At 36.4% G+C, this 14,386-nt stretch overlaps 1 protein-coding gene across 1 annotated transcript in view; it reads right to left on the bottom strand.

Moving 5' to 3' along the window:
* The window catches only part of LOC103262046 (peroxisomal multifunctional enzyme type 2), a gene marked incomplete at its 5' end in the record, with an annotated part of 51,684 nt that extends 38,067 nt beyond the window's left edge, over positions 1-13,617 (bottom strand). Inside the window, 5 exons of the mRNA XM_008059657.1 lie at positions 1,665-1,901; positions 7,405-7,508; positions 9,780-9,908; positions 11,561-11,585; positions 13,526-13,617. Coding sequence (XP_008057848.1) covers positions 1,665-1,901; positions 7,405-7,508; positions 9,780-9,908; positions 11,561-11,585; positions 13,526-13,617 — 587 coding nt within the window. The remainder of the gene's footprint in view (positions 1-1,664; positions 1,902-7,404; positions 7,509-9,779; positions 9,909-11,560; positions 11,586-13,525) is intronic.
* Between the last annotated feature and the right edge of the window lie 769 nt (positions 13,618-14,386).

The raw sequence follows: 14,386 nt of genomic DNA, 5'->3' as shown, positions 1-14,386 counted from the left end.
GCCAAGGCGGGTCTTGAACCCGCGGGCTCAGGCAGTCCACTCACCTCAGCCTCCCAAAGGCGCGGGATTACAGGCTGAGCCACCGAGCCTGTCTTTTTTTTTTTTTTGCACTTATATTATCCAAACAGAAGAATATTGTGTAGCAAATACCACAGGAGACTGACTGAAACAACAAACTGCCCAGCACATATTTCTTGTCTTTTTCCCAACTTCATCAAAACTCTAATAAAATAAGTTGCCATCAACTCAGAGCAGCAATGGACTAATTGATCCACCAGCAAACAGCTTCTTCCATCAGTCACAGAAATCAGCTCATAGCTCCGTGATTCAAAATTATTGCCAGGCTCATAACCTGAAACTTATTCCAAGAAACAAAATACACTTTGTGTCAAAGGGTTTCTCACAGTTGTTCATTCCTTTCCTCTTGAAACACTTTATTCACTGGGCATCTCAAATACCACATTGTCCTGATATTCCTCATGACTTACTGGCCGATTCCTTCTCAGGCTCTCTTGCTAGTTCCTTTGCATCTCTTTGCCCTCTAAACACTGCCCCTAAACGCAGGCCTCTTCTCTGCTTACACTTATACATTAGATTTCATCTAGTCTTCAGTCTTTAAACACCACCTAAATGCTAGGTGGACCTCTCCCCTGAACTCTAGATTTATATATTCAACTGACCATTTCACATAGCCACTTAGATGTACAATAGGCATCTCAAACCAACACCTAATCACCGCCACCTAATCACCTTCCCCTTAAAACAAGTGTGTGCATATATGTGTGTATGTGTGTGTACATATAAAATCATACATAATGTCATATTTAACTACTGTTCATATTAAATATATTGTATATAATTAATTATACAATATATAGGTATATATATTGTGTATGTATACATATATATACACAAATCATATATATATAGACATATTATATATATGATATATATATATATATATATCAATCCAGTTGTTCAGAACAAACACTTTTATCCTTGACTCCTCTTTTTTACCCTCCTATCCAGCAATTTTGCTTGGACTACTGTAAGAGACTCTTAACTGGTTTCTCTTCTTTCATGCTTGGCTCCCATACCATCTATTCTCCACATAGCCGCAAGCTTGAACCTGTGAGTGAACATACCCATCAAGTCACTTTAGCTCAAAAAGAGCTACAAATGGCTTCCCATGTTCATCAGAGTACAAGCTGAAATCCTTATAATGCCTACAGGGCCCTCTTCTCCTACATTGCTCCTTTGCTCACTCTACAGCTATACTGGCCCCCTTGCTGTTCCAAAAACAAGCTAAGTATGTACCTACCTTAGGGCCTTCTATACTTGTTCTCTCTGCCCCAAATACTGTCCCCCTGGATAATTACCTGGCTTGCTCCTTTACCAATATCATGCGGTAAGGATTATCATAATTTTTACAAAAAAGGAAACTGAAGCCTAGAGAAGTTACTTACCGCAAGTGGGAGGGAAAGAAGAACATTATGCTAGGGTTATGGGACTGTGTATAATTATTTATAATTACATTTATAAATATACATATATACATACATACACACATTACCCACACACATAAACATAATAAATATGACATTTATGAATAATATTTAAAGAAATAGAAGAAAAGCAAAATAAAGGCTTCTTATTAGGCATACCTTTGCAAAGTTGATCGAAAGCCCAGGAATTTCTCCTAATCCTCCGTTCATCATAGATTTCTGACCTAGGATAACTCCAAAGGTAGGCAAACAGGAGAAATCAGAACTTCCTTCATAAATAAATTTCAAATCGTTTGGATCCTTGATTGATGCTCCCACTCCAAGGGCATACATAACAGCTTCCAGTTCAGTATAAGCAGAAGAAAATGGAGGGAGCTTATAGCCAATAGCTCCAGCCTACAGGATGGTGGTAAAAATGATTTTTACATTTTTTTTTTGTCAAATCCTTTAAATTTTAACTTTTCAAAACTATTAACTACTCATATCCCTAGCTTTGCTTTTGAAAAGATGTGAATAGAATGTCAGTTAGCATATGTTGGTAGAGCATACTTATTTCATTATATTTGATTTTTTAAAATAGAAACCAATTAGATAATGTGTGGAAGAGGACTTCATTTACAAAAAAGTACTTTTTATTGTTTGCCTTTCGCTAACAGATAGCATGCCTCATTTTCAACTTTCTTGTCTCAAATTTAGCAATTATTAGTTATCCAAAAAATAATAAATTTGTTATAGCTAGGGAGGGATAGTAAATTTCACTATAAGAGCCAATGGATAAAATTCATTACAAGCAGATGAGCAAAACACTGCTTAATATTTGTAAACCTGATTGTCTCATAATAGTTTTAATTAAAATGAGACTTACCCGAAGTTCCTTCCTAGGACTGCCCTTTGTCTACTTAGATATTGTATTTTTCTGCTTAATGATGATATGCCTAACTAATATGGGAGGTGTATATTAGGTTATACATGAACAATGTCCATTTTTCCCATCACTTTTATCCTAAAGCAGGAGTTGGCAACCAAGGGTTAAGAGCTAAGAATGGTCTTTATATGATGGTTAAAAATAAGAAAAACAAGAATAAAAAATAAAATAAGTAAGAAAAACAAGAATACAAACGGAAGGAGTATGTGGCCCAAAAAGCCTAAAATATTTACTCATGGCCCTTCACCAAAAGAGTCTGTCAATCCCTATTCTAAAGTAAAATCAAATGGTATATACAGACCATATTCTAAGGCTTAAAATTAGATTCCTAATTTTCTTTATCACTATGTTACAATATATCAGAATCTAATGTGGCAAATGAATTACTTTTAACTATTTATCCAGTACATTTTTTTTAAAAGGACACATATAAGAGATAGTAAATTGGCAAATTTTACATGAATTATAATCACAATTCTATTCAAATTTCTGACAGTGGGAAGTCCTTTACTTGCAGCCATGTTGAAGTATTTGCAAAATGCAATATCAATGCTTTCCCTTAAAAGAAATGACACAGAAGAGCTGCTAATATAGGGACCTTTTCTAAAAAGTTAGAAAAATGGCAATTTAAGTAAGGTTGTTTAACTGTTCTGAAGAAGAGAAAGTAAAAATTTAATATTTTGACTTAAATTCATTTAAATTCTATCAACATTTAGTACAGATGTTATTAAAAGTTGTATCACTTATTTAACAATAAATAGCTTAGCAAATAATTTTTCTTAATTTTAAAGATGTGGGGTACAATTCAGGGTTAGGTATACAAATGTTCGTTATGCAGGGTACCTTTGTTGATGAGGTTTGCCCCCAACCCTGGGTAGTTTCCCTCAACTACCAATCCTACCACCCTCCCCTGGCAGTTTCCCACTACTGCCAGTCCCTTTCTTATAGTATTATGGTAATTCTTCAAGGTCTGCTTATGAGTGAGAATGAATGGTACTTTTTGTTTCTGTGACAGATCACTATGATAGACTCTAAATCCATCCAAGTTGCTGCAAAGTCCATATGTTTGTCCTTCTTTATGGCTGCATAATATTCCATTGTGTATATGTACCGCTTTTTTTTTTTTTTATCCAATCCAGTTTCGATGGCAGCACAGTTGGTTCCATGTTTTTGCTATTGTGAATAGTACTGCGATGAACATGCATGTGCAGGTATCTTTTTTGTAGAATGATTTGAGTCCCTCCGGGTATATTCCCAATAGGGGAATTGCTGGGTCATATGGAAGGTCAATCTCCAGTTCTTTCAGAAATCGCCACACTGTTTTCCAAGAGGCTGCACTAGTTTGCATTCCCACCAGCAGTGTAGAAGCATTACTTTTTCTCTGCATTCCACCAGCATCTGCTGTTTTTTGTTTTATTAATGATTGCCATTCATACTGGGGTTAGTTGGTATCATAATGTGGTTTTGATTTGCATTTCTCTGATGATTAGTGAGGCTGGGCACCTTTTCATGTGTTTGTTGGCTACCTGAATCTCTTCTTTTGAGAAGTGTCTATTCACGTCTTTTGCCCACTTTTTAAAGACACTGTTTGTTTTTTCCCTTTTGGTATGTTTCAGTTCCTTGTAGATACTGGATGTTAGGCGTTTGTCTGATATATGTTGGCAAATATTTTTTCCCATTTTGTGGGCTGTCTCCCTGCTCTCTTGATGGTTTCTTTTGCTTTGCAGAAGCTTTTCAGTTTGATGAGGTCCCACTTGTCTATCTCTTATGGCATGAGCATTTGGGGTTTTGACCAGGAATTTGTTGCCAGTTCCAATTTCCATAAGAGTGTCCTCTGCATTTCCTAAGGTTCTCATAGTTTGAGGTTTTACGTTTAGGTCTGATCCATTTAGAGTTGACTTTTGTGTGTGGTGATAGGTAAGGGTCCTGTTTCAATTTTCTGCACATGGTCAGTCAGTTTTCCCAGCATCATTTACTGATTAGGTACTCCTTTCCCCAATGGTTGTTTGTTTTTTTGTTTTTGGGGGTTTTTTTGATTTGGAGTCTCACTCTGTCACCCAGACTGGAGTGCAGTGGCTGCTCCCAGCCACCGCAGCCTCGCCTGCTGGGCTCCGGCGATCCTTCCGCCTCAGCCTTCCAAGTAGCCGGAATTACAGGCATGCGCTACCACGCCCGGCTGATTTTTTGATTTATTGTAGAGATGAGGTCTCGCTGCCCAGGCTCAGGCAATCCACTCACCTCAGCCTCCCAAAGGCGCGGGATTACAGGCTAAGCCACAGAGCCCAGCTCCCAATGGTTGTTGTTGGAAACTTTGTCAAAGATGGGTTGGTTGAGAAATTGAGGTTTTGCTTCTGGAATCTCTATCCTGTTCCATTGGTCTATATGACTATTCTTGTACCAATTCCAGGCCATTTTGATTATTGTAGCCTTATAATAAAGTTTGAAGTCTGAAAGTGGGAAACCTCCTGCTTTATTTCTTTTGCTAAGGATTGTTTTGGCTATTCATGATTGTTTATATTTCCATATGAATTTCTATATTGTTTTTTCCAGGTCTGAAAAGAATGATGCTGGTAATTTAAAGGGTATTGCATTGAATTGTAGATTGCCTTTGGTAAGATGGACATCTTAACAATGTGGATTCTTCCTATCCATGAGCATGGAATATTTTTCCATTTGTTTGTGTCTTCTTGGATTTCTCTGTGCAGTGTTTTGTAGTTTTTATTGTAAAGGTCTTTCACTTCTCTCATTTTTTCTGTGGCTATCGTGAATGGAGTTATGCTTTTTATTTGCTTCTCTGCCTGCTTGCTGTTGGTGTATAAGAATGTGACTGTCTTTGCACATTTATTTTATACCCTTAGGCTTTGACAAAGTAGAAAATAATTTTTTACAAAAGATTCACATTTCAAAGAAAATTTTGCTGATTATAGACATTTTCATTACAGAGGCATAAAACCTTGTGTGTGGTAGGTGAAGATGTAAAAATCACAACAAAGAACCTGTAACATATAACCTCCAGAAGTCACGCTGTGCTCTGGTCCCCAACCCACATACATATTTCCACACAACTCAAATTGACTTAAAGTCAATTTAAAGTAAGTCTTGAATATCTCCAGTTAACAAACCTGCACATGTACCCCCTGAATCTAAAATAAATAAGTAAAGTGCAAAAAAGACAGCAACAAAGAGCTGTTAATGGACAGAATGAAAGTTGGGTGCATTCTTAGAATGTTCACTCTATTTGTATGTATTCTCAAGCCACTTGTGGTTATTTTGCATCTTTTTAAACATTAAATAAGCAATATCATACTTTATGTGTTCTTTTGAAACTTTTTCAAAGCACCATATTCTGTTTTTGAACAGTATCTTTAATTTACTCATTGTTTTTCTTTTTTTTTACTGCTACAGAATTCCACGCTACCATCAAACCACAACTTGTTTAGTCATTTATCCTATTGATTAACTTTTTGGCTTTTTTTTCCTTCTATTACAGACAATTCTGCAATAAACACTATGTGTATGCCTCTGTTTGCTCCTGTTGAGGTTTTTAGGGTCTGTACCCTGGAGCTGAATTTCTGGGTTGTAGGATATGTGTATCTTCAAATACACTAGAGAAAGCTGTTTTACCAGTGTACATCCCCACAGCAGTGTTTAAGAGTTTCATTTACTTCAAATCTCCAATAATGCTTGGTGCTATCAGACTTAAAATGGGTACAAAGATGACATTATTTATTATTTCAATTTATATTCTTGGTTATTAGAAGAGATGAATATCCAATCATAAAGTTATTGAACATCTATGTATTAATTTCTGGTTTCTATTTTCTGTCCATTATTCTACTATGCGGTTCTTTTCTTGTTGAGTGAGATATATGTATATGTATATATATACATATATATATGAATATGTTTTTATACACATATTCATTGTATTTTGTTCATTTTATATATCACAAATCTCTTCTCCCGGCCTGCAGCTTATTTTTTCACCTTGTTTATTACAACTTTGATTAATACAAGTTTTCAATTTTAAGGTAGTCAAATTCATCAATATTTTCTTCCTGTTTCTTTTAGTATTGTGTTTTAAGAGATGTTTACTGTTTTCCCTGCCCTCATGAGGTTATAAAATATTCTCTTAAATGTTCTCTAAGGGTGTTAAGATTTTTATTTAACAATTAAATATTTAACAAAATTGAAATTTAATTCTTAAAAAAAAAAGAAAACTGTATGTGGAAGGTAAAAAGTCAGGCAGGCATAGATATCAATACTAGATATTTCAGGTTAGCCTCAAGTACTTTTTATCAGTTGAGGTAACCCCTTTTATCCTGTTCTATCTAGTAACTCTCTGAGTTAATTTCCAAACAGCAATGGGGGGAGGGGCAGGAGAGATAGCTAAAGCACCAGTCAGCAACTAACTTGATTTATCACACCTCAAAAGGAGACTACTAAAAATTATATACAAGTAAAGTATATCCCTCTGGAAAGTTGATGATAAGTTTTCAGTACCTCTGTTTCCAACCAAGGGAAGAAGCTGAGAAGCTAAGTGGGCGACCTTCCACTCTGCTAGCTCCACTCAGACACTAGGAAAAACCTTGAAAACTGACACCTAATTGACCTGAGCTCCATCAAGGTAAAGAAAAGCATGGCACATTCCAGAGAAATCTGAAAGGGAGAAGTTAAAAAGAAGAACAAAGTACTCTGGGCAGCTTCAGAATTCATCACGGACCACCTTCTCATGGGGTTCAATGTCACGAACTCCCTGTATGTCAGAATCAGCCTTGTTGTAAAGTAAATCATAAATTCATGATTTCTGAACAAATCCTCTATTTTAAATTATCTCTGTCACTGCTTCTCTTCATGATTAGAGACTGAAAGTAACTATATCCAAAAAAAAAAGAAGGGAGGAAGCAAAAAGGAGGGAAGGAGGGAGAGAAAAGTCTCCAGAGAAAGCAAAAGCTTCAGGCATTTCCCACTTACAAATCCTGATGTTGCTGTAGTTGCTGCATGACTGGTATGATTTGTTGAAATTCCTCCTTCTGAATCTATTTTACTTAGAACTTCAATTATACCGCCAGTGGATTCTAAAATTAAAAATAAATAAAGTTTTGTTAAAGATGTGACTAAGAAAACCTATACTATTACTCCTATAACCTTCAGCAAACTTGCTCCAGAACCTCCATTGTCACTCATGAACTGAATGCATGTCAGGCTATTATAGGAAAAAACTATAAAAGACTTTGAAACAGAACAAAGATAAATGAACGTCTTTAATGAAAAACAAGGCAATGTCAGCTCTATTCACAATAGCAAAAACAAGGAACCAACCATGTTGCCCATAGATGCTGGAATGGATTAAAAACTGTGGTACATATACACAATGAATATTATGCAGCCAAAAAGAAGGACAAACATATGGACTTTGCAGCAACTTGGACGAGTGTAGAGTCAATCATACTAGGTGATGTATCACAGAAACAAAGAACAGAGTACCACATGTTCTCAGTCATAAGCGGACCTTGAACAACTGTAAGAAAGGGATTGGCAGTAGTGGGAAACTGTTAGGGGACGGGGTTGGGATTGGCAGTTGAGGGAAACTGCTAGGGGAGGGAGGGGAATACCTCATTAACAAGGGTACTGCATAATCAACGTTTGTATACCTAACCCTTTACACCCCACATCTTTATAATAATAATGAAAAAAGAAAAGAAAAACAAGGCAATGTCTAACATATCCTTCCCTGATTATCTGATTCTGGGGGGTTTGAGCTTTTCAATGTCTTTGACCTATTTCATAACACTGTAAAGTGGCATACTTGCATGCAATTTCTGTCTGGTGGAGAGACAACTGATTTCCCTTCCTTCCTCAGTATTACTCTCCCCCAGGATGAAAGAATGTCAACATTACCTCCCGACATTCACCCAATTCCCGCCCTTGTCACTCCCCAACATGTACAAGTAATAACTCTGAAGACAGTACCAAACATTCTTCCAGACAAAATCATTATCATAACCTGTGACTCCAGATAAGAATCAAAAGCTGCTATTCTGGTCTATAAAAGGTTAATAAAGGAAGCTCAGGGGGCATCCATATGCTGTTGATGGGAGTGTAAACAAGTACAATCTCTGTGGAAAACAGTTTGGCAACTCCTAAAAGGTCTAAAAATTGACCTTCCATATGACCCCACAGAGGAACTCAAATCACTCTATGAAAAAGACACCTGTACATGCAGGTTTATTGCAGCATTATTCACAATAGCAAAAACATGGAACCAACCATGCTGCTCACTGAAAGAGGACTGGATAAAAAAATGTGGTACATATACAAGATGGCATATTACGCAGCCATACAGAAGAACAAAATTATTAACTTCGCAGCAACTTGGATAGACTTAGAGTCTATAATACTGAGTGATCTATCACAGAAACAAAGAACTGAGTATCACATGTTCTCATTCATAAGCAGACCTTGAACAATTATCATAATACTGTAAGAAAAGGATTGGCAGTAGTGGGAATCTGCTGGGGTGGGGAGGGGCAGGATTGGCAGTAGTGGGAATCTGCCAGGAGAGTGGGGACACACCTCATCAACAAGGGTACCTGCATAATGAACATTTGTATACCTAACCCTGAATTGTACCCCACATCTTTAAAATTTAATTTTTTTTTAATTCAAAAAAGAGAAGAAACCACACATTCCTGAAACAAAAACCATGGAGAACAGTTACAACTCGATGCTCAAGTAGTGGAAGTTTAGCTAACAGAAAGATCAGTGTAATCCAGAATATTTGGGGAGGTTTTGTTGAACATCTGGGTTTTAAGTTTTTCTAAAGAAACACTAAGATTAGCAGAGGTGATAAAAGGAGGAAGGGGTGTGCTAGAAAGTCAGAAAACCAGTAGCAAAGACAAAGGGCTAATATAAAACCACATGTATGCACTGGACAGAAAAGAGCTAAGCCTAAATAAAATAAAATAGGCTTAAATAATCTTTTTGGGAAATAGAGAAAAATCAGGTCAGATGAGGAACATATGGCTAGTTACCAGAACATCTTGAAATCAAGCACCAGCGAGGAAGTAGGTACATTTAGCACAAATGAGTAAACATCTTATGCCGTCCATCCCCCAGCCACACATGAATCAAAAAACAGGATTTAAAAAACTGAAACACTGACAGTGAGACTAATATAAATATCTTAAATGTGAAGAAGTCTAATACTACTAGAACAGAAAATATGCTACAGACGATACAAGTGTCTAAGTACCACAGTTAAGATAGAAGAAAATTCCCTAGGAGAAAAAAATGCTTGTTGCCTCTGGTTCTCCAGCCAGGGCTAAGTGACTTGGAACTCTCTTTACCTTGGATACTCTGAGGTTTGCTGGCATTCTCAAAGTCACAGATCTTCTTCCAGTTAACCTTCACTGCCTCAGGAGTCATTGGTTGATTCTTCTGTCTTACAATGGCTCCAAGGGTCCGCTCCCAGCGTACTGGTTATAGAAACAAAACTAAGATATTGAGCACAAAGTTTAAGAGGAAGATAGAAAGTAAAATGCATAAGAGCCCTTTAATAATTTTTTAACTTCAAGAGAAAGGAAATTCAGGAAAAAGAATTCTAACTTCTAAAGGATTTACTATAAGCTTAAAATGAGTTTTTCCTAGCAAGCTTATTAGGATAAGGCCTGTTTTAAACATATAAATATTTGAAGTTGAAGGGAAAATTTCTCCTCTGACTATGCCAGGCAATACTAAAGACAGACTGTTATGCTGTATCTGAAAAAGTTAAATTATATGATAATCATACCAAAAGACCGACCTCATGACCACAAAGTAATATACTTTGCTTTCCTTTTTTATAAAATGAAGAAAACTCAATAGAGTTTTATTAAATAGCAAACTGAGGACAAATGCTGATAACAGGTCAGACTTTAGTTCACAAAAAATTAGTATAAGAGGTAGCCCCCCAAAATTATTCCTTACCTTCCCTTTGCTTTACTACCATTGTCACAAGAAGTCAATTAGAATGCAGAATTTATAAAAATCATTACTGCTGTATAAGTTCCATGAGAATAATTTTTAACTCCATGGGTTTTTTTGTTGTTTTTTAACTAGAGGATAAACAACCACTAGTAACTTTATTTTTTAAATGATAGCCTGACTTTGGTGATTGTTAAATTGAAAATTTGTCTTAGGGAATGACAGAAATGCCTGTTTCTAGAGATTTCCTACTGATAAAATGCCAGATATAGCTTTTATTGCAACACTTGATCTTCCTTTTGTAAATGGATATAATAAGACACTCAAAAATACTCGAGGAATATAAGTCACTTTAACAACTGGAAAGAATGGTCATTAATGCTAAAAATATTGTACTCTATAATATGTTGCAACAATACCCTCCAGTGATCACAACCTTTGAAGTAATTTAATTAATTGTGATTAATTTTGATACTAGCAGTCACCTGAAAACAAGTTGAGATATAGGAATTTTCACAATGTTTTTAAAATGCCATTAAGCAATTATCAAGTTTGGAACTTACAAGGTTTGAGAGATGGGATAAGAAAGGGTTGAGGCCAAATGAATTTACTGTTAGGCTGAAGGAGAATAATTCCCATAGATGAGTTGAACTTTCTGCCCCCAAAAGTTTGTCCAATGTTATTCTACACTCTCCTCCTGATGCCTCATGCTCCAAAGAAGAGAAGAATGACATGGGAGAATTGGAGAATATGTCTGCTGTGTCATCTAGAACAGGCTCATCTCATCTTTTCCAAAACAGCTCTCCCTCCTACTTACTTCTCTGCTGAAACAGCAAGAGCAAGCAGGTGGGATGCCAGAGACATGGGAGGAAAAATATTGGCATAAAGAGAGACTATGCTGACTGAAGGACTAGCCAGTTTTGAATAAGACAGGACAAGTGCTGAATGAGGACTGCCTACAGGAAGAACAGACAGGTTCTTGAAACTGTCACAGGCCTACAGGATAATTGTTGTGTTTTAGAATTCCTGTTGCTATAGCAATGTTAAGTTTGAATATGCACGCATTAGACCCAACAATTAGGCATTTGACAAGAACCTAACTGGATATGCAGATTTAGATATATAGAAATAAGTTATGGCAAACCAAAAATTGCAGAAGACTTACATTTTCCAATCCAGCCTGCTCCAACCTACCAAAAAGAAGGGAAAAGCATTAAACCATCTAAGTAAAATCACTAATAAAAGTTTTTATTTAAAAAAAAAAAAGGCAGCTTTCTTACGAGGAGTATTAGAAGACCATAGATAAAAATAATACAACTCTACAGAAGTCCATTGGCTCCCATGTCTTTGCACTGCTCATGTTATCAGAACAGAAACATAAAGCAGCCCACTGTAGTAGAAATGCATGTAGTAGAAAAGAATGACTCTGACATCAGAGACCAAAATTTGACACAAGTTCTTATACTGCCTAGCTGTGTGACCATGGCCAAATCATTTGACCTCCCTAAAACCAAGTTTCCTCATATGCAAAATAAAGATAATAACACATACTTCAAGTAGTTACTCTGAAGTTTAAGCAATATAAATAGTACACTGTCTAGCACATCAGAAGATCAAAATAAATGTCCCCCTAGAAAGGTCTATTGAATTTTTTAAAAAGTCAAATAAAGAATATTAGACTTAATAAACTACATATATTCCTTTTAATGAAACATCTTTATACAGAGATAAGGTAAATGACCAAATACTAACTGCTACCCAGATAGATAAATTTTCCATTTCTATAATTTTTTCCTAGAGGTCACTCAGGAAAATCCTCAGAAGAAAATGTCTGATGTAAAGAAAACCTCCTTTGTCATGTCTTCAAACACCACAACTACAGTATGCTGGAACTTAAGACAAGAATTCCACATGCATATGTAGAAATGTATCAGCAGACAGCAGATATCTTAGTGGCTCTAGGGTAAAAGGTGTGACTTTTCATCACCCTTTGCCTCTATATTAATATGGCTACACCAAGTCTGACTCAGTGGTTCAGCCCGTAATCCCGCGCCTTGGGAGGCTGAGGTGAGTGAATTGCCTGAGCCCGCGAGTTCGAGACCCGCCTGGGCAACTTGGTGAGACCTCATCTCTACAGTAAATAAAAAAAATTAGCCGGGCGTGGTAGCACGCACCTGTAGTTCCAGCTACTTGGAAGGCTGAGGCGGAAGGATCGCCGGAGCCCAGCAGGTTGAGGCTGCGGTGGCCGGGAGCGGCCACTGCACTCCAGTCTGGGTGACAGAGTGAGACTCCAACTCAAAAAATAAAATTAAATAAATAAAAAATAAATAAATAAAAGGGTCTAAAAGGATTTTTACCCAAGAGTGAACAATGGATCTTACTGGATGGTTGGATTAAGTGTGGATTAGTATTTTTATAATAAAAATTTAAAGCTTTGCCATAAGGAAAAATAGAAATGTTTACCTTTTTAAGTTAAAATAAATAAGTTGTGCTTAATGATCTACCATACCGGACTAAAGTCCTGCTATATTAGTAGTTAAAATGGGGGTTACTGCTATGTACTAGGCCTTATGATAAGGGTCTAAAAAATGATGTGTAGTTGTTACAACAAACCCCCAAAAGACCAAAGCTCAGAAAGGTCAATTTATACAATATCCCAGCAAACTAGTAATCACCAGAATAAGAATTAAGAATCTGGCTTGGATGATATTAAATTCCAAGCTCTATCTTTCCACTTTATCATTCAGTTTCTTAAATCAATGAAATTTTATACACTTGACTAAACACATCTAACCAGACATACTTTCATTTAGTAAGAATATTAGAAAAGCAGAATTTACAGAGTTTCTGTTACCTTCTCAAAAGGGCATTAGTTAACACTTGCCTTTTAATTATAACCTAGATACAATATTTACAAATATGTAAGTAGGCTGGGCACAGTGGCTCACACCTATAATCCTAGCACTTTGGGATTCGTGCTACCGCATTCCAGCCTGGGCAACAGAATGAGACCTCGACTCAAAATAAATAAATAAAAATATACAAGTGATGTCTGCTGGTGCAGATTTTTACAAATGTATGTAATGAGAAAATACTAATAGAAAAAAAAAGCTAGAAAGGTGCAGAATACCTCAAATAAGCTACCATTTTCCTTACAAGTCTCGTGGCAAAGCCAAAGGACCAGGGGTGCCACATATTCTGGCTTCAGGGCTTCCACAAGATCTGAAATAAAATTTTTTAAAGTTTATTTTAAAAGAATATATATATATATTTAATCAATCATTTTACTTTCTAAAATGTTCTTATAAAATTATAGGTAATTCAGTAACTTTAAAAATAAGCACAAAATTATATGTTACACATAAGTAGTCTAATATCTAAGGTTTTTGGAAGAACTTTTTCATCACAACAGAGACACTTCTAAGGCACTCTCAAGCTTCTACAATTATAGACCTCTGACACACCTTTTCAAGATGGGCAACATACTATTCAGGAAGAGTTAGAGCTGCTTAGGCAAAGACTACTGAGCAAAACTATATTTAAACATGAAAAACTTGGATACCATTCATTCTCAAAACTATTTTACTTTCTCAGCTATTTAACAAGAATCTAGAAAACTACAAAACAGCCATGACAACTGTAATGGTAGATAATGATTGAGAGCACTTAATCCTAATTAGTAGACTACCAGAGTAGGTAAATAATGATTGAAATAGACCTTGCAACCATCACTGGTGGTAATAAAGTATAAGAATTATTTTCTCACTGCAAACTTTTTTGACTTTAAAAATTGATATAAGCCGGGCTCGGTGGCTCAGCCTGTAATCCCGCGCCTTTGGGAGGCTGAGGTGAGTGGATTGCCTGAGCCTGCGGGTTAGAGACCCGCCTGGGCAGGTGAGATCTCATCTCTACAATAAATCAAAAAATCACCAGGCGTGGTAGCGCATGCCTGTAATTCTGGCTACTTGGAAGGCTGAGGCGGAAGGATCAC

This window comes from Carlito syrichta, unplaced genomic scaffold, assembly GCF_000164805.1.
Source record: "Carlito syrichta isolate Samal-C Ts95f unplaced genomic scaffold, Tarsius_syrichta-2.0.1 Scaffold304319, whole genome shotgun sequence".
NCBI classification, from domain to species: Eukaryota; Metazoa; Chordata; class Mammalia; order Primates; family Tarsiidae; genus Carlito; species Carlito syrichta.
This window is presented reverse-complemented; position numbering and strand designations above follow the sequence as displayed.